Source organism: Oncorhynchus kisutch, unplaced genomic scaffold (genome assembly GCF_002021735.2).
Source record: "Oncorhynchus kisutch isolate 150728-3 unplaced genomic scaffold, Okis_V2 Okis01b-Okis20b_hom, whole genome shotgun sequence".
Lineage (NCBI taxonomy): Eukaryota > Metazoa > Chordata > Actinopteri > Salmoniformes > Salmonidae > Oncorhynchus > Oncorhynchus kisutch.
The window spans coordinates 4,727,295-4,746,510 of record NW_022261978.1 but is presented as its reverse complement, the minus strand read 5'-3'; the positions used below and the strand labels follow the sequence as shown (position 1 = coordinate 4,746,510).

Here is a 19,216-nt window from a genome sequence, read left to right as displayed (position 1 = left end):
CCAACAGCCTATTGGTTTAGCACCACCCAGGCTGTCTACTCCAACAGCCTATTGGTTTAGCACCACCCAGGCTGTCTACTCCAACAGCCTATTGGTTTAGCACCACCCAGGCTGTCTACTCCAACAGCCTATTGGTTTAGCACCACCCAGGCTGTCTACTCCAACAGCCTATTGGTTTAGCACCACCCAGGCTGTCTACTCCAACAGCCTATTGGTTTAGCACCACCCAGGCTGTCTACTCCAACAGCCTATTGGTTTAGCACCACCCAGGCTGTCTACTCCAACAGCCTATTGGTTTAGCACCACCCAGGCTGTCTACTCCAACAGCCTATTGGTTTAGCACCACCCAGGCTGTCTACTCCAACAGCCTATTGGTTTAGCACCACCCAGGTTGTCTACTCCAACAGCCTATTGGTTTAGCACCACCCAGGTTGTCTACTCCAACAGCCTATTGGTTTAGCACCACCCAGGCTGTCTACTCCAACAGCCTATTGGTTTAGCACCACCCAGGCTGTCTACTCCAACAGCCTATTGGTTTAGCACCACCCAGGTTGTCTACTCCAACAGCCTATTGGTTTAGCACCACCCAGGTTGTCTACTCCAACAGCCTATTGGTTTAGCACCACCCAGGTTGTCTACTCCAACAGCCTATTGGTTTAGCACCACCCAGGCTGTCTACTCCAACAGCCTATTGGTTTAGCACCACCCAGGCTGTCTACTCCAACAGCCTATTGGTTTAGCACCACCCAGGCTGTCTACTCCAACAGCCTATTGGTTTAGCACCACCCAGGTTGTCTACTCCAACAGCCTATTGGTTTAGCACCACCCAGGCTGTCTACTCCAACAGCCTATTGGTTTAGCACCACCCAGGTTGTCTACTCCAACAGCCTATTGGTTTAGCACCACCCAGGTTGTCTACTCCAACAGCCTATTGGTTTAGCACCACCCAGGCTGTCTACTCCAACAGCCTATTGGTTTAGCACCACCCAGGCTGTCTACTCCAACAGCCTATTGGTTTAGCACCACCCAGGCTGTCTACTCCAACAGCCTATTGGTTTATCACCACCCAGGTTGTCTACTCCAACAGCCTATTGGTTTAGCACCACCCAGGCTGTCTACTCCAACAGCCTATTGGTTTAGCACCACCCAGGCTGTCTACTCCAACAGCCTATTGGTTTAGCACCACCCAGGCTGTCTACTCCAACAGCCTATTGGTTTAGCACCACCCAGGCTGTCTACTCCAACAGCCTATTGGTTTAGCACCACCCAGGCTGTCTACTCCAACAGCCTATTGGTTTAGCACCACCCAGGCTGTCTACTCCAACAGCCTATTGGTTTAGCACCACCCAGGCTGTCTACTCCAACAGCCTATTGGTTTAGCACCACCCAGGCTGTCTACTCCAACAGCCTATTGGTTTAGCACCACCCAGGTTGTCTACTCCAACAGCCTATTGGTTTAAGAAGCTGCTGGACTCCCTCACTGGACCAGGGAGCCTTCCTTTCTCCTGTATCTGTCCCCTGGAGAGCAGCCTGGTTGGAGCCGTCAGACCTACCTGGGAGAAATATGACATGTTTACACACTGTGTCTATCCCCTGGAGAGCAGCTTGGTTGGAGCCGTCAGACCTACCTGGGAGAAATATGACATGTTTACACACTGTGTCTATCCCCTGGAGAGCAGCCTGGATGGAGCCGTCAGACCTACCTGGGAGAAATATGACATGTTTACACACTGTGTCTGTCCCCTGGAGAGCAGCCTGGTTGGAGCCGTCAGACCTACCTGGGAGAAATATGACATGTTTACACACTGTGTCTATCCCCTGGAGAGCAGCCTGGTTGGAGCCGTCAAACCTACCTGGGAGAAATATGACATGTTTACACACTGTGTTTACCCAATTACATGTTTCCTGGTTTTCATTTACATTCAAATTGAACCCGTGATCCTTGACGTTGCTAATGCCATGCTCTATCAACTGAGCCAAATCTGACTTAAATTGATACTTTGATTCCGTTTATTTTGCTAAACAGCATTAGCAAGCGCTAGTTGGCTGTAGATGCAACAAAAGTCCAACATGTTTCATCCTATATCTTGTTCTCCATCTTGTCTTTAAATAGAGTCAACATGTTTCATCCTATATCTTGTTCTCCATCTTGTCTTTAAATAGAGTCAACATGTTTCATCCTATATCTTGTTCTCCATCTTGTCTTTAAATAGAGTCAACATGTTTCATCCTATATCTTGTTCTCCATCTTGTCTTTAAATAGAGTCAACATGTTTCATCCTATATCTTGTTCTCCATCTTGTCTTTAAATAGAGAGTCAACATGTTTCATCCTATATCTTGTTCTCCATCTTGTCTTTAAATAGGGAGTCAACATGTTTCATCCTATATCTTGTTCTCCATCTTGTCTTTAAATAGAGTCAACATGTTTCATCCTATATCTTGTTCTCCATCTTGTCTTTAAATAGGGAGTCAACATGTTTCATCCTATATCTTGTTCTCCATCTTGTCTTTAAAAAGAGTCAACATGTTTTCAACACTTGTATTTCCAAACTCATTTTCTCTTGTCTCTCTGCAGCAGACATATAGTGAGCCATATGTTTGGAACAGCTGACATACAGTGAGCCATATGTTTGGAACAGCTGACATATAGTGAGCCATATGTTTGGAACAGCTGACATATAGTGAGCCATATGTTTGGAACAGCTGACATATAGTGAGCCATATGTTTGGAACAGCTGACATATAGTGAGCCACATGTTTGGAACAGCTGACATACAGTGAGCCATATGTTTGGAACAGCTGACATACAGTGAGCCATATGTTTGGAACAGCTGACATATAGTGAGCCACATGTTTGGAACAGCTGAACAGCTGACATATAGTGAGCCATATGTTTGGAACAGCTGACATATAGTGAGCCACATGTTTGGAACAGCTGACATACAGTGAGCCATATGTTCAGAACATCACATCACAATAAAATCGCAGTATCGAGTCACAATAGTACCTATAAAATCGTGAAAATTGTAAGAAATGCAATACATCGTATCGGCACCTAAGTATCGTGATAATATCATATTGTGAGGTCCCTGGCAGTTCCCAACCGTAACACAAACACACCTCACTGGTAACCTTACATTTTCACAGTTTGTCTTCCATGGGACCAAATGGCCAGAGTGAACCAAACAGCCCTGCAATGGGACAACAGAGAGCTTCTGTATCTTAACGACTGAGATAATAAAGTGAACTGTACCTTTTTACTATTACATCAGTCTGTTGTGTCATTATATCAATGTCTTGTTGTTGACTTTAGGTTAAGCAGAGTTAGTGCTAAGCTGAGGTTCTGATAGAATTTCATCTTGTTCATGTCATTTATTTTCCTAATTCTTTTTTCGACTTAATGTTTCACAGTTAACGTGACTAAACAGCAAGGCTTAAATCATCAGGAGGCGTTGCTTCCTTCGTCCTCCATTAAAGGGTTCATATATGTTTTGTTGGTCCTAATATGAGAACGGTGGACCCATTTCTTCCAGTATGTACAGACGGCTACATGACATGACCATATTTGGTCGTAAGCCCGTTGCTAAGGTGTTGAGTAAGTTATTTACTAAGGTGTTCTAATTGATTGATCAGGCTTAATGTTATTTGACTCCCTTGTAAGGGTGAAACCGTTTTTCGGTTTCACCCTTACAGTTATGGGTGAAGTTAACTTCATAACTACCTTACCAAGCGGTGATGCAGCCAGCCACCATCCTCTCAGTGGTGCAGCTGTACAACATTTTGAGGATCTGAGGGCCAATACAGCGTCCTGAGGAGAGAGGAAGCGTTGTCAGGCCCTCTTCACGACTGAAAATATAAGGGTGCAACCATTTATTTTAAGTATGTGCTAATGAGATTCATGGATTCATGGATACATGAGTTTCATGGATTCACATGGGCTCTACACATTAAATACCAAGCTCTCAAATTGTTCAGGCATGTAGAAGTGACTTAACACTGAAACCAAATAACAAAACATGCTGTATCGTCTATAAGCCATAGAGAGAGGGATCATGCCTGTGGAACACTATGGCTCCGTTTCAAATGGCACCCTATTCCCTACTTATGGCACCCTATTCCCTACTTATGGCACCCTATTCCCTACTTATGGCACCCTATTCCCTACTTATGGCACCCTATTCCCTACTTATGGCACCTATTCCCTACTTATGGCACCCTATTCCCTACTTATGGCACCCTATTCCCTACTTATGGCACCCTATTCGCTACTTATGGCACCCTATTCCCTACTTATGGCACCCTATCTTGCCCTTCCCTACTTATGGCACCCTATTCCCTACTTATGGCACCCTATTCCCTACTTATGGCACCCTATTCCCTACTTATGGCACCCTATTCCCTACTTATGGCACCCTATTCCCTACTTATGGCACCCTATTCCCTACTTATGGCACCCTATTCCCTACTTATGGCACCCTATTCCCTAATTATGGCACCCTATTCCCTACTTATGGCACCCTATTCCCTACTTATGGCACCCTATTCCCTACTTATGGCACCCTATTCCCTACTTATGGCACCCTATTCCCTAATTATGGCACCCTATTCCCTACTTATGGCACCCTATTCCCTAATTATGGCACCCTATTCCCTAATTATGGCACCCTATTCCCTAATTATGGCACCCTATTCCCTACTTATGGCACCCTATTCCCTACTTATGGCACCCTATTCCCTAATTATGGCACCCTATTCCCTACTTATGGCACCCTATTCCCTACTTATGGCACCCTATTCCCTACTTATGGCACCCTCTTAGTAAACAAAAGTAGTGCACTATATAGGGAATAGGGTGCCATTTGAGTCTGTGTTTAGATGAGTGGGAACAGTTCACCTTTCCCTCAGCGTGAACAGTTAATATAATGTCATCGTGGTGACAACTGGCTATTGTTGGTCATCTAGAGCAAAGAGAAAAGGGTTTGGAATAAGACAAAGGGATCAGGTCAGATCTTTTGTTGTTATTAATCCGCTGATTCAGCGTGACTAAATGGAGATGTATTACGGGAGAGCGACACAGTTGAAACAGGCATATCTATAGTACAAACAGAAGACTAAATGGAGATGTATTACGTGAGAGCAACACAGTTGAAACAGGCATATCTATAGTACAAACAGAAGACTAAATGGAGATGTATTACGTGAGAGCAACACAGTTGAAACAGGCATATCTATAGTACAAACAGAAGACAAAAAACGTAAAGATAAAGGGAACAATGTCAAGAACACTTAGAGGTAGCCTATCTGTCAGCACGGCACAGTTGAAACAGGCATATCTATATCACAAACAGAAGACAAAAAACTGAACGATTAAAGGGAACAATGACAAGAACACTGGACAGTGAGCTCCAAAAGTATTGGGACAGTGACACATATTTAGTTGTTTTGGCTCTGTACTCCAGCACTTTGGATTTCAAATGATTTGCTGACGTTGAGGTTAAAGTGCAGCCTGTGTCGTGGAGGATCGTTACAAAATGTAACACTTACAAGAACTTGTGAATTCAATATAGGCTTTTAATACAAACATATCAGAAGCCTAGATGGTCCGCGGAACACACACTTTTCCAGAGCACTTCCTGGCTTTGTTTTTATACACATACAACATATGAGTCCATCCCACATGCAAATGAAGTTACTTCCCTCAGTCTTGAAATGATTTGCTGACGTTGAGGTTAAAGTGCAGACTGTCAGCTTTAATTTGAGGGTATTTTCATCCATATCGGGTGAACTGTTTAGAAATTACAGAACCTTTAGTATACAGTCCACCGATTTTAGGAGACCGAAAGTATTGGGACAAATTCACTTATATGGGTATTAAAGAAGTATTTGGTCCCATATTCATAGCACACAATGACTACATACATTAGTTGGATGCATTTGCTATTTGCTCTTGTTGTGTTGCAGATTATTTTGTGCCCAATAGAAATTTATGGTAAATAATGTATTGTGTTATTTTGGAGTCACTTTTAACGTAAATAAGAATAGAATATGTTTCTAAACACTTCTACATTAATGTGGATGCTACCATGGTTACAGATCATCCTGAATTAATTGTTAATAATGAGTAAGAAAGTTAAAGGCATAAATTTCATACTCCCCCCAAAAATGCTATCCTCCCCTGTTATTGGTCATGGTGAGAGGTTAGCATGTCTTGGGGGTATGATATATAATGTTAACCTCCCCTGATATTGTAATGGTGAGAGGTTAGCATGTCTTGGGGGTATGATATATAATGCTAACCTCCCCTGATATTATAATGGTGAGAGGTTAGCATGTCTTGGGGGTATGATATATAATGCTAACCTCCCCTGATATTATAATGGTGAGAGGTTAGCATGTCTTGGGGGTATGATATATAATGCTAACCTCCCTGATATTATAATGGTGAGAGGTTAGCATGTCTTGGGGGTATGATATATAATGCTAACCTCCCTGTTATTGGTCATGGTGAGAGGTTAGCATGTCTTGGGGGTATGATATATAATGCTAACCTCCCTGTTATTGGTCATGGTGAGAGGTTAGCATGTCTTGGGGGTATGATATATAATGCTAACCTCCCCTGATATTGTAATGGTGAGAGGTTAGCATGTCTTGGGGGTATGATATATAATTCTAACCTCCCCTGATATTGTAATGGTGAGAGGTTAGCATGTCTTGGGGGTATGATATATAATGCTAACCTCCCCTGATATTATAATGGTGAGAGGTTAGCATGTCTTGGTGGTATGATATATAATGCTAACCTCCCCTGATATTATAATGGTGAGAGGTTAGCATGTCTTGGGGGTATGATATATAATGCTAACCTCCCCTGATATTATAATGGTGAGAGGTTAGCATGTCTTGGGGGTATGATATATAATGCTAACCTCCCTGATATTATAATGGTGAGAGGTTAGCATGTCTTGGGGGTATGACATATAATGCTAACCTCCCTGATATTATAATGGTGAGAGGTTAGCATGTCTTGGAGGTATGATATATAATGCTAACCTCCCCTGATATTATAATGGTGAGAGGTTAGCATGTCTTGGGGGTATGATATATAATGCTAACCTCCCCTGTTATTGTAATGGTGAGAGGTTAGCATGTCTTGGGGGTAAGAAGTTAGCCAAATGTTAAATTGTTCTCTGGGTTATTGTGAGACATTAATCACATCATATATCATATGGTGTTGACCTAATTCCACCCATCAGTCACCACACCTGTACTGTTGATTTAAGGTTTTGGAGATTTCTTTTCAGTTTGTTTAATTCGTTTGAAAACATCCAATTTATTCGGCATGCCACCCAACAGAGCATATAGACTTTAGCTTAATCACAGCCCAGGTTTCCATAGTTATCATGCGATTGTTGCATTCCTTACGTATGAACATTGATAGTTGTCATTGAACCTCTTCCACACCTATTGTTAGTCTGAAATCCAGTCAGTTTCGGCTGACATTTCACTCCATGTACTCTGTGTCATTGCCAAACAGTTTATCATGACAAGGAGTGGCAAGGAGGGGAATGAGAGCTGAACAGACTGGGACCCAGACTAAGGTATTGTCCCTGGGAATATTGCACAATGTGACCCGTTTCCCCCCCTCCCAGATAACCAGTGTATAAATGCCTCGTTTACAGGTGGTTCCAGCAGTCAGCATCAACATTTGGTAAGTCAGTACTCCTCTCAGATCACTATTCATACTGTATGGTTAAACAAAGTTATTTTGGGTTTGGTGAAATTAATATATCTGAACTGACTAAGTTTGAAATGTTATAATACCCTCCAGAGAATGTGTGTCCATGCTTAATATCTATTATTGTATTAGATGTGTTGTTATAATACCCTCCAGAGAATGTGTGTCCATGCTTAAGAAAGTGTGTCTGTGCTTAATATCTATTATTATATTAGATGTTTTGTAACGTGGTTAATTGCAGTCTTGTGACAGAAAATAAAATGTGTTTTATAACCATAGGATGACCTGTATAGATACAGTCAAATTAAATCAAGTCCAACTTGCATTTAAACGTGACTGACTGGATGTAAATTGTGGATAAATTGTGGATGAATATAATCAGTGTATTTTCCTTCAGGTTGTGTTCCCCGTTTCTGCCCCTGTAGAAGTAACTAGTGTTGATGAGGATGATCCTGGTGGCTCTGCTGGTGCCTCTACTGGTTCTGTCCAGCGCTGGACGTACCTCAGGTACACACATATATACTACATATTAAATACATCAACAGCTGGACATACAGTGCCTTGCGAAAGTATTCGGCCCCCTTGAATTTTGCGATCTTTTGCCACATTTCAGGCTTCAAACATAAAGATATAAGACTGTATTTTTTTGTGAAGAATCAACAACAAGTGGGACACAATCATGAAGTGGAACGACATTTATTGGATATTTCAAACTTTTTTAACAAATCAAAAACTGAAAAATTGGGCGTGCAAAATTATTCAGCCCCCTTAAGTTAATACTTTGTAGCGCCACCTTTTGCTGCGATTACAGCTGTAAGTCGCTTGGGGTATGTCTCTATCAGTTTTGCACATCGAGAGACTGAAATTTTTTCCCATTCCTCCTTGCAAAACAGCTCGAGCTCAGTGAGGTTGGATGGAGAGCATTTGTGAACAGCAGTTTTCAGTTCTTTCCACAGATTCTCGATTGGATTCAGGTCTGGACTTTGACTTGGCCATTCTAACACCTGGATATGTTTATTTTATTTTTTTTATTTTTTTTAACCATTCCATTGTAGATTTTGCTTTATGTTTTGGATCATTGTCTTGTAGGAAGACAAATCTCCGTCCCATTCTCAGGTCTTTTGCAGACTCCATCAGGTTTTCTTCCAGAATGGTCCTGTATTTGGCTCCATCCATCTTCCCATCAATTTTAACCATCTTCCCTGTCCCTGCTGAAGAAAAGCAGGCCCAAACCATGATGCTGCCACCACCATGTTTGACAGTGGGGATGGTGTGTTCAGGGTGATGAGCTATGTTGCTTTTACGCCAAACATAACGTTTTGCATTGTTGCCAAAAAGTTCAATTTTGGTTTCATCTGACCAGAGCACCTTCTTCCACATGTTTGGTGTGTCTCCCAGGTGGCTTGTGGCAAACTTTAAACGACACTTTTTATGGATATCTTTAAGAAATGGCTTTCTTCTTGCCACTCTTCCATAAAGGCCAGATTTGTGCAATATACGACTGATTGTTGTCCTATGGACAGAGTCTCCCACCTCAGCTGTAGATCTCTGCAGTTCATCCAGAGTGATCATGGGCCTCTTGGCTGCATCTCTGATCAGTCTTCTCCTTGTATGAGCTGAAAGTTTAGAGGGACGGCCAGGTCTTGGTAGATTTGCAGTGTTCTGATACTCCTTCCATTTCAATATTATCGCTTGCACAGTGCTCCTTGGGATGTTTAAAACTTGGGAAATCTTTTTGTATCCAAATCCGGCTTTAAACTTCTTCACAACAGTATCTCGGACCTGCCTGTTGTGTTCCTTGTTCTTCATGATGCTCTCTGCGCTTTTAACGGACCTCTGAGACTATCACAGTGCAGGTGCATTTATACGGAGACTTGATTACACACAGGTGGATTGTATTTATCATCATTAGTCATTTAGGTCAACATTGGATCATTCAGAGATCCTCACTGAAATTCTGGAGAGAGTTTGCTGCACTGAAAGTAAAGGGGCTGAATAATTTTGCACGCCCAATTTTTCAGTTTTCGATTTGTTAAAAAGGTTTGAAATATCCAATAAATGTCGTTCCACTTCATGATTGTGTCCCACTTGTTGTTGATTCTTCACAAAAAAATACAGTTTTATATCTTTATGTTTGAAGCCTGAAATGTGGCAAAAGGTCGCAAAGTTCAAGGGGGCCGAATACTTTCGCAAGGCACTGTATAAACTGGGTGGTTCGAGCCCTGAATGCTGATTGGCTGAAAGCCGTGGTATATCAGACCATATATTTTTACTCCTCTAATTTAATTGGTAACCAGTTTATAATAGCAATAAGGCAACTGGGGTTTGTGGTATGCATCATGCCTAAGAACAGCCCTTAGCTGTGGTATATTGGCCATGTACATATATTCATGCCTTATTGCTTAAATAACCCACCACACAACTGACTTCTGCATTTTCCCTGCTCTTTAGTCTCAGAACCTTAAAATGGAGGCATCAACCTAAAAAGACGATGAACCCATATATTCCCAAATTCCCACAGGTACGATTGTCACCAGCTGCGAGGCGTGTCACGAACAAGCCGTCTGCCGCACCTCCCCCATGGCAGGTGACATCACATGCACCTGTAAGAAGGGCTTCTCCGGAGACGGCCTCATCTGTTTACCTGGCCACACCGCCACCGCCACCGCCACTGACCACCACGCCCCTCGTCGTGTCCGCCGCTCCTACCCCACCTCCAACACCAACCTTGCCCATGTCCGGTTCAGCTGCGGCTTCAACGAGTGCGCCGACGGGGAGGACTGCATCACGGTCGACGGCATCCAGCAGTGCTCCAACCCCTGTAAGATCTACACGGTCCTGAACGACGCCTGGCGTTCCACCAACAACCACGTGGGCAACAAGCACTGTGACCGCAACGTCCGCTGGGACGGCTATTACCGCATGTTCATCGGCAACCAGAGCGTGTCCATGCCGGACAAGTGCGTGGATTCCTTCAAGTGCGGCACCCAGGCTCCCTTGTGGCTGGCGTTTCCTCCCCCCCAGCAGGTGGATGAAATTGTCCAGAGTGCAGTCTGCGCCAGCTTCAATGGGGACTGCTGCTGGGTGCAGTCTCAGCCCATCCACGTCAAGGCATGCCCTGGGAACTACTTTGTGTACAAGTTCGTCATGCCTCCCGGGTGCTACTTCGCCTATTGTGCATGTAAGGTTTCGCCTCCTGCTTTGCCAAGTTCTGAGTGGGGTTTGTTGTTGTTGTTCTGCCTTTTGAATTGAAGTTATTGTATTTATTAACTGTTTACTACTTAGTCATTCACCAGCTGGTTATATACACCATGATGTTCTTCTTATGGCCCTAGATATCAACAGTACTCAGCATATTCATCCATTCATTCATATTGATTCTGGTAATACCAGCATACTAGTTCTTTCAAAACATGATCGATGAATGTTCCCTCATAACTGTCTCTCCTGTTTAACGCCTTGTTCCAGATGTGACAGCTCCCACCACAACACCAAAACCAGTCAGAACAACAACCACAACAACAACCACCACAACAACAACAACCACAACAACAAAAGCACCTGTAAAGGTCAACACGACAACACAAACCCCTGTAAAGGTCACGAAGACAACAAATGCACCTGTAAAAGACACCACAACAACACAAACACCTGTTAAGATCACCACAACACCGCAAACACCTGTTAAGATCACCACGACAACACAAACATCCGTAAATATCACCACTACGACAAAATCACCAGTAGATGTTGTCACCTCGACAAAAACACCAATAGACAACAATCGCACCACAACAACAACACAGTCACAGGTTGCCACGACTACGCCAAAAGCAATGTGTGGTACCTGCAGAGCGGGGGAGACCTGCGTGAGCACCGATGGGGTCACTTGGCGGTGTGAGAGGCCAGGTGAGTTCTCAGAAAACACCTGCTTGAGGACCTATGTACTGTACACTCTTAGAAAAAAAGGTGCTATCTAGAACCTAAAAGGGTTCTTCGACTGCCCCCAGAGGAGAACCCTTTGAAGAACCCTTTTTTGGTTCCAGGTAGAACCTTATTGGGTTCCAAGTTGAACCCCTTCCCTAGAGGGTTCGACCTGGAAACAAAAAGGGTTATCCTATGGAAACAGCCGAAGAACCATTTTGAAATAACTTTTTCTAAGAGTGCATGTGAGAATTTGTAATTCCTTCTTTTCATTTGGGGTTCTTGAATAACACTCTTTCTTTCTTTTCTCATTCCTCTGTCTCTGTCTTTCTCTCTTACAGATCAGCCTGTTTCTCATTCCTCTGTCTCTCTCTTCCTCTCTTACAGATCAGCCTGTTTCTCATTCCTCTGTCTCTCTCTTCCTCTCTTACAGATCAGCCTGTTTCTCATCCCTCTGTCTCTCTCTTCCTCTCTTACAGATCAGCCTGTTTCTCATTCCTCTGTCTCTCTCTTCCTCTCTTACAGATCAGCCTGTTTTGCTGCACCCAGAGGTAGTGTGTGGGCGGAGCCTGGTACAGGTGGGTCTCAACAGGACTAACCTGGAGGCCGCTGGTCTGGACGCCACCACCGCTAACCTGGCCGACCCCCGGTGTACCGCTCACGAAGAGCGTGGCAGCATGGTATGGTACCAGGTGGAGCGCACGGAGGGCGCCTGCGGAAACACTCTGGTGGTGAGAACAAACCCGTTCACCCCGTTCCTCACCGAAACGTTCAACAGAGAACACCTGCTGTGAGACATGTTGCCATCAACAGAAAATAATGGACAGATGAACTGAAATAGTCCAAGAATTATATTATTCTGAGAACTGGTGAGAGGTCCTCTCCTGGCTTCTAATATTCTTCCCTTTTCCCTCTTTCACCAGACAAACGGAACGGACGCCATCTTTTCCAACAGTTTATTCATCTACCACGTTCACGACGTGTCCTTCAGCCGACCCGTGAGCGTGCCTTTCTCCTGTGCCTACCCTCTGGAATCAGAGACCAGCCTGGATGTGGCCATCAAACCCTACCTGTCGTAAGTGGAGACGTGACGGTAAACACTGTAAAACATGGACCATGTAACACAACAGGGGTGGGTGTTTATCCCACTGGATTTAAACATGATAATACTTCTAAAACCAAACCCTGTAACACAATGTAATATAATGTACCACAATGTAAAACAATGCAGGCGAACACATGTCGGACTGTCAGTATCCTGTTAGTGTATAGACAGTTTATACTCCAAACCTGTGGTTCTTGATGATCCTTTAGGTAACTAGTTAAGAGTTTATCTCCTCCTCTGTTGTCACACCCTGACCATAGAGAGCCCTCTAGGTTCTCTATGGTGTAATAGGCCAGGGTGTGACTAGTGGGGTTTCTAGGTATTATATTTCTATGTTCTGTCCACTCATCACACTACTGGTTGTTCTGGTTGTTCCACCAAGATACTCAGCTGAAGCTGGCTGTATAATGGTGTTAAAACTATAATAATAATCATGTCTTATCTTGCCTATCTAAAGTGACTTTGGGTGTCTTGAAAAGTGTTTCAACAATAATGTGTATTTATTATTTTTATTAGAACTATTTTAATTGTAATTATAATGAATATAAATAATAATATTAACGATTCATTTTACTGAGCCTGTAAAGTACATTTCTCACCCAAGGCACTTTGTTTGTCCTTCACCATCTCTGACTGCATATCTTAACTGATGGGCTCTGACTCCTAAACTTGAAATATTGAATACTATGGTCAGGTTTCTACACCAGATGTTAATGGTTATCTGGAGGAGGAATGTTTGTGGTGGAGGCAGTTAAGCTTGGAATGTTTTGAGTAAAGGAAAGGCAATCACATGGTTGCAGGAACTGATAAGGATGGAGAGATGTGGGTTAGTAAACATGTCATGTTTAGAGGGAAGGAGGATGCTCCACCCACATTGGGGTCTATATATATACTCCCACTGGTGGAAACATGTCATGTTTAGAGGGAAGGAGGATGCTCCACCCACATTGGGGTCTATATATATACTCCCACTGGTGGAAACATGTAATGTTTAGAGGGAAGGAGGATGCTCCACCCACATTGGGGTCTATATATATACTCCCACTGGTGGAAACATGTAATGTTTAGAGGGAAGGAGGATGCTCCACCCACATTGGGGTCTATATATACTCCCACTGGTGGAAACATGTCATGTTTAGAGGGAAGGAGGATGCTCCACCCACATTGGGGTCTATATATACTACCACTGGTGGAAACATGTAATGTTTAGAGGGAAGGAGGATGCTCCACCCACATTGGGGTCTATATATATACTCCCACTGGTGGAAACATGTCATGTTTAGAGGGAAGGAGGATGCTCCACCCACATTGGGGTCTATATATATACTACCACTGGTGGAAACATGTCATGTTTAGAGGGAAGGAGGATGCTCCACCCACATTGGGGTCTATATATATACTCCCACTGGTGGAAACATGTCATGTTTAGAGGGAAGGAGGATGCTCCACCCACATTGGGGTCTATATATATACTACCACTGGTGGAAACATGTCATGTTTAGAGGGAAGGAGGATGCTCCACCCACATTGGGGTCTATATATACTACCACTGGTGGAAACATGTAATGTTTAGAGGGAAGGAGGATGCTCCACCCACATTGGGGTCTATATATATACTCCCACTGGTGGAAACATGTCATGTTTAGAGGGAAGGAGGATGCTACACCCACATTGGGGTCTATATATATACTACCACTGGTGGAAACATGTCATGTTTAGAGGGAAGGAGGATGCTCCACCCACATTGGGGTCTATATATATACTCCCACTGGTGGAAACATGTCATGTTTAGAGGGAAGGAGGATGCTCCACCCACATTGGGGTCTATATATATACTCCCACTGGTGGAAACATGTCATGTTTAGAGGGAAGGAGGATGCTCCACCCACATTGGGGTCTATATATATACTCCCACTGGTGGAAACATGTCATGTTTAGAGGGAAGGAGGATGCTCCACCCACATTGGGGTCTATATATACTCCCACTGGTGGAAACATGTCATGTTTAGAGGGAAGGAGGATGCTCCACCCACATTGGGGTCTATATATACTCCCACTGGTGGAAACATGTCATGTTTAGAGGGAAGGAGGATGCTCCACCCACATTGGGGTCTATATATATACTACCACTGGTGGAAACATGTCATGTTTAGAGGGAAGGAGGATGCTCCACCCACATTGGGGTCTATATATACTACCACTGGTGGAAACATGTCATGTTTAGAGGGAAGGAGGATGCTCCACCCACATTGGGGTCTATATATATACTCCCACTGGTGGAAACATGTCTTTGCCTTATGCTGCTGTATGACCCAGTGGGTGAATAAACTTGGTTTCAGTTTTACTAAACGTCCGTGAAGTTTTCTACTCTGTTTATTTGTAATCTAACAAAACCAAATGTCCTATTGGCCCATTTGACAGGCTGAAGGGTTCCAAAGTCGGTAAGGGCTCCAGAGTGGGCTCCAACATGACTCTGTACCACAGCGACGACTTCACAAAGGCTTACCCAGCGGGCGGAGTCACCTTGCCGGTGGGTTCCGTGCTGCACGTGGGCGTGTCCGTAGAGGAGTCCGAGACGGAGCGTTTCGTGGTCGTTCTGGAGGACTGCTATGCCACACAATCCCCCGACCCTAAAGACATCATGCGATACTACATCATTCAGAACAAGTATGTGTGCAGGTGTCTTGGTTTATACTCAAGGAACATATGGAGGAGGTTTTCCCAGACACAGATTAAGTCTGGTCCTGGACTAACACTTTACATGGAGCTTCTCCATTGCTTTTTACTCCAGGATCAGGCTTATTCTGTGTCTGGGAACCGAACCCCAATGTTTGTGTATTTTTTGTTGCGTTATCTAACCTAAACCCATGACCCTCCCTGTTTCCTAGATGTCCGACTGAATTCCGTCAGGTGAGGGTGGAGGAGAGCGGCTCGTCTCTCAGGGCTCGCTTCTCTGCTCTGCTGTTCCTGTACCAGGGGGACTACCGGGACGTCTTCCTGCACTGCAGACTCAGCCTGTGTGACCAGAGGAGCTCCTCCTGCACACCAGTGAGTCCTGCATCTTTCCCGCTGACTCATCCACTCTGTCTCTGGTCTCTCTCTGGTCTCACTCAGTCTGTGGTCTCTCTCTGGTCTCACTCAGTTTGGGGTCTCTCTCTGGTCTCACTCAGTTTGTGGTCTCTCTCTGGTCTCACTCAGTCTGTGGTCTCTCTCTGGTCTCACTCAGTTTGTGGTCTCTCTCTGGTCTCACTCAGTCTGTGGTCTCTCTCTGGTCTCACTCAGTCTGTGGTCTCTCTCTGGTCTCACTCAGTTAGTGGTCTCTCTCTGGTCTCACTCATTCTGTGGTCTCTCTCTGGTCTCACTCAGTTTGTGGTCTCTCTCTGGTCTCACTCAGTCTGTGGTCTCTCTCTGGTCTCACTCAGTTTCTGGTCTCTCTCTGGTCTCACTCAGTCTGTGGTCTCTCTCTGGTCTCACTCAGTTTGTGGTCTCTCTCTGGTCTCACTCAGTCTGTGGTCTCTCTCTGGTCTCACTCAGTCTGTGGTCTCTCTCTGGTCTCACTCAGTCTGTGGTCTCTCTCTGGTCTCACTCAGTTTGTGGTCTCTGTCTAGTCTCACTCAGTTTGTGTGTGGTGGTTTCTGACTCTCCTGAGTCTCTCTGTCTCAGTGTCTGGTCTCTCTGACTCCTTCTCGTCTCTCTGTCTCAGTGTCTGGTCTCTCTGACTCCTTCTCGTCTTTCTGTCTCAGTGTATGGTCTCTCTGACTCCGTCCCGTCTCTCTGTCTCAGTGGCTGGTCTCTCTGACTCCATCCCGTCTCTCTGTCTCAGTGTCTGGTCTCTCTGACTCCTTCTCGTCTCTCTGTCTCAGTGTCTGGTCTCTCTGACTCCATCTCGTCTCTCTGTCTCAGTGTCTGGTCTCTCTGACTCTCTCTGGTCTCTCTGTCTCAGTATCTGATCTCTCTGACTCCATCTCGTCTCTCTGTCTAAGTGTCTGGTCTCTCTGACTCTCTCTCGTCTCTCTGTCTCAGTATCTGATCTCTCTGACTCCATCTCGTCTCTCTGTCTCGGTGTCTGGTCTCTCTGACTCTCTCTCGTCTCTCTGTCTCAGTATCTGATCTCTCTGACTCCTTCTCGTCTCTCTCCTCAGATGTGCACCAAAAGGAAATACCGCTCTGTCACCCCCTCTGTCCCCCTCGAACCCCTCACCATCGGACCAATCACCTGTGAGTACGACCTCTTATCAATCAAACGCAATAATAGATGTCAATCAAACAAATGATGTTGATGTCAGTGATGGACACTCAGGTAACTATGTAACTAAATAACAGTGTATTTGTTTTTGACTTTCAGGGTCCCAAAATGAAGATTGAACTTGTCCTGCTTCCTGTATCCTAAACAATCCAGTTATCTAAATGATTAATGTAAAGTTCATAAACCTATCTCACCTATACATCATTTATGTCCTAAACCAAGCCATTTAATATCTTACATACATCCAGTTATAAATAATGATCTTTTAAGGATATTTTTATATTTTTCTTACGACTAGGATAATTGGGGAAAACATTTCTATTTGAACCAACACAAATTAATTGTTGAACCTTTAACTAAGGCTTGAGTCCAGAAAGTGTATGTGCTGGTCACAAATGTTTGTAACGTGAAAATACATGGACATCTAGTTGAGATTATATCAACACAAACATCTCCCTTTTCTAGTTTAAACTGCAGCTGTAAAATCATTTCATCCTATTGCTCTAAAATGCTTTGTATGTTCAGTAATTTAATAGTGTTAATAAAATATAAATGATAAATATATGTATAAATGTATTAATGTGTGAATAATGTACTGGGCATGTAGTGTACTATTGCTATAGCTTAGTTCTTTCTCTGTGGGATCAGTCAAGACAATGATGAACCAGTAGGTGTCAGTATTACCCCTGAAACACTGGTAGAAGTCTGCATCATCACGACACAACAACAGCAGATTTACAAAAACTTTTTTATTAATTCAATAATTAACGGGCAAGTCCACCAATTTTCGACCTCATTTTCATTATCTCCAGAAAAATACCATTGTCTGCATATGTCAAAACTGCAAATCTCAACGTTTTGTAGGAAATAATATATAAAGTTCTACCTGATGACATCAAAAGTTTAAACATTTGCAAAAAAAAATAATGGATTTTCAAATACTATGAGATCATCCCCTCTGGCTAGAAAGATCACTGGGTTTTTTAAAGTTCAGATCCTACAATTTTTTAAGGACCTTTCTTCTTCTCTTTTTAACCACCGATCATAGAAACCTGCAGTTTGCACATTTTTATTTTACCTTTATTTAACCAGGTAGGCTAGTTGAGAACAAGTTCTCATTTACAACTGCGACCTGGCCAAGATAAAGCATAGCAGTGTGAACAGACAACAACACAGAGTTACACATGGAGTAAACAATATTTATTTTTTATTTTTTTATTTCACCTTTATTTAACCAGGTAGGCTAGTTGAGAACACCTTTATTTAACCAGGTAGGCTAGTTGAGAACAAGTTCTCATTTGCAACTGCGACCTGGCCAAGATAAAGCATAGCAGTGTGAGCAGACAACAAAGAGTTACACATGGAGTAAACAATTAACAAGTCAATAACACAGTAGAAAACAAAGGGGGAGTCTATATACAATGTGTGCAAAAGGCATGAGGAGGTAGGCGAATAATTACAATTTTGCAGATTAACACTGGAGTGATGAATGATCAGATGGTCATGTACAGGTAGAGATACTGGTGTGCAAAAGAGCAGAAAAGTAAATAAATAAAAACAGTATGGGGATGAGGTAGGTGAAAAAGGGTGGGCTATTTACCAATAGACTATGTACAGCTGCAGCGATCGGTTAGCTGCTCAGATAGCAATTCGTTCCAGTCACAGGCAGCAGAGTACTGGAACGAAAGGCGGCCAAATGAGGTGTTGGCTTTAGGGATGATCAGTGAGATACACCTGCTGGAGCGCGTGCTACGGATGGGTGTTGCCATCATGACCAGTGAGCTGAGATAAGGCGGAGCTTTACCTAGCATACAGTGGGGCCTGAAATGATTGACATCCTTGATAAAGATGAGCAATAATGACTGTTTAAAATAAATCATTCAAATACTGAGCTATATTTAATGCTAAAAAGAAAAGGGAAATTATATTTTTTTATACTAATACAATTGCTCAGAGAAAGAGATTTTGTTTAACAAGTAATCTTTTTTTTCTCTCAAAATGGTAGTGGTTAAAACTATTGACACCCCTAAAGATGATTATAAATAATGTAGTCAAAAGTTTAGTATTTTGTCCCATTCTCCCAAGACATGTTCAACTCCCCTGTTATTGTAATGGTGAGAGGTTAGCATGTCTTGGGGGTATGATATATAATGCTAACCTCCCCTGTTATTGTAATGGTGGGAGGTTAGCATGTCTTGGGGGTA

General features: G+C 43.4%; 1 protein-coding gene across 1 annotated transcript; it reads left to right on the top strand.

Moving 5' to 3' along the window:
• The first annotated feature begins 8,139 nt into the window (after nucleotides 1–8,139).
• LOC116358977 (pancreatic secretory granule membrane major glycoprotein GP2-like) lies at nucleotides 8,140–17,710 on the top strand. Its single transcript, XM_031811511.1, has 9 exons — nucleotides 8,140–8,244; nucleotides 10,259–10,918; nucleotides 11,206–11,646; nucleotides 12,187–12,392; nucleotides 12,585–12,736; nucleotides 15,188–15,433; nucleotides 15,655–15,814; nucleotides 16,909–16,984; nucleotides 17,112–17,710. The coding sequence occupies exons 1-9, from the start codon at nucleotides 8,178–8,180 to the stop codon at nucleotides 17,129–17,131; spliced, it is 2,028 nt and encodes a 675-aa protein (XP_031667371.1). The 5' UTR covers nucleotides 8,140–8,177; the 3' UTR covers nucleotides 17,132–17,710.
• Nucleotides 17,711–19,216: the final 1,506 nt, after the last annotated feature.

Bases quoted from the DNA above. Each gene is read 5' to 3' on its own strand.
- LOC116358977 (XM_031811511.1), top strand. From the start codon at position 8,178: ATGAGGATGATCCTGGTGGCTCTGCTGGTGCCTCTACTGGTTCTGTCC. The intron at 11,647-12,186 runs GTGAGTTCTCAG...CCTCTCTTACAG, and splicing joins TTGGCGGTGTGAGAGGCCAG to ATCAGCCTGTTTTGCTGCAC. The intron at 15,815-16,908 runs GTGAGTCCTGCA...CTCTCTCCTCAG, and splicing joins GGAGCTCCTCCTGCACACCA to ATGTGCACCAAAAGGAAATA.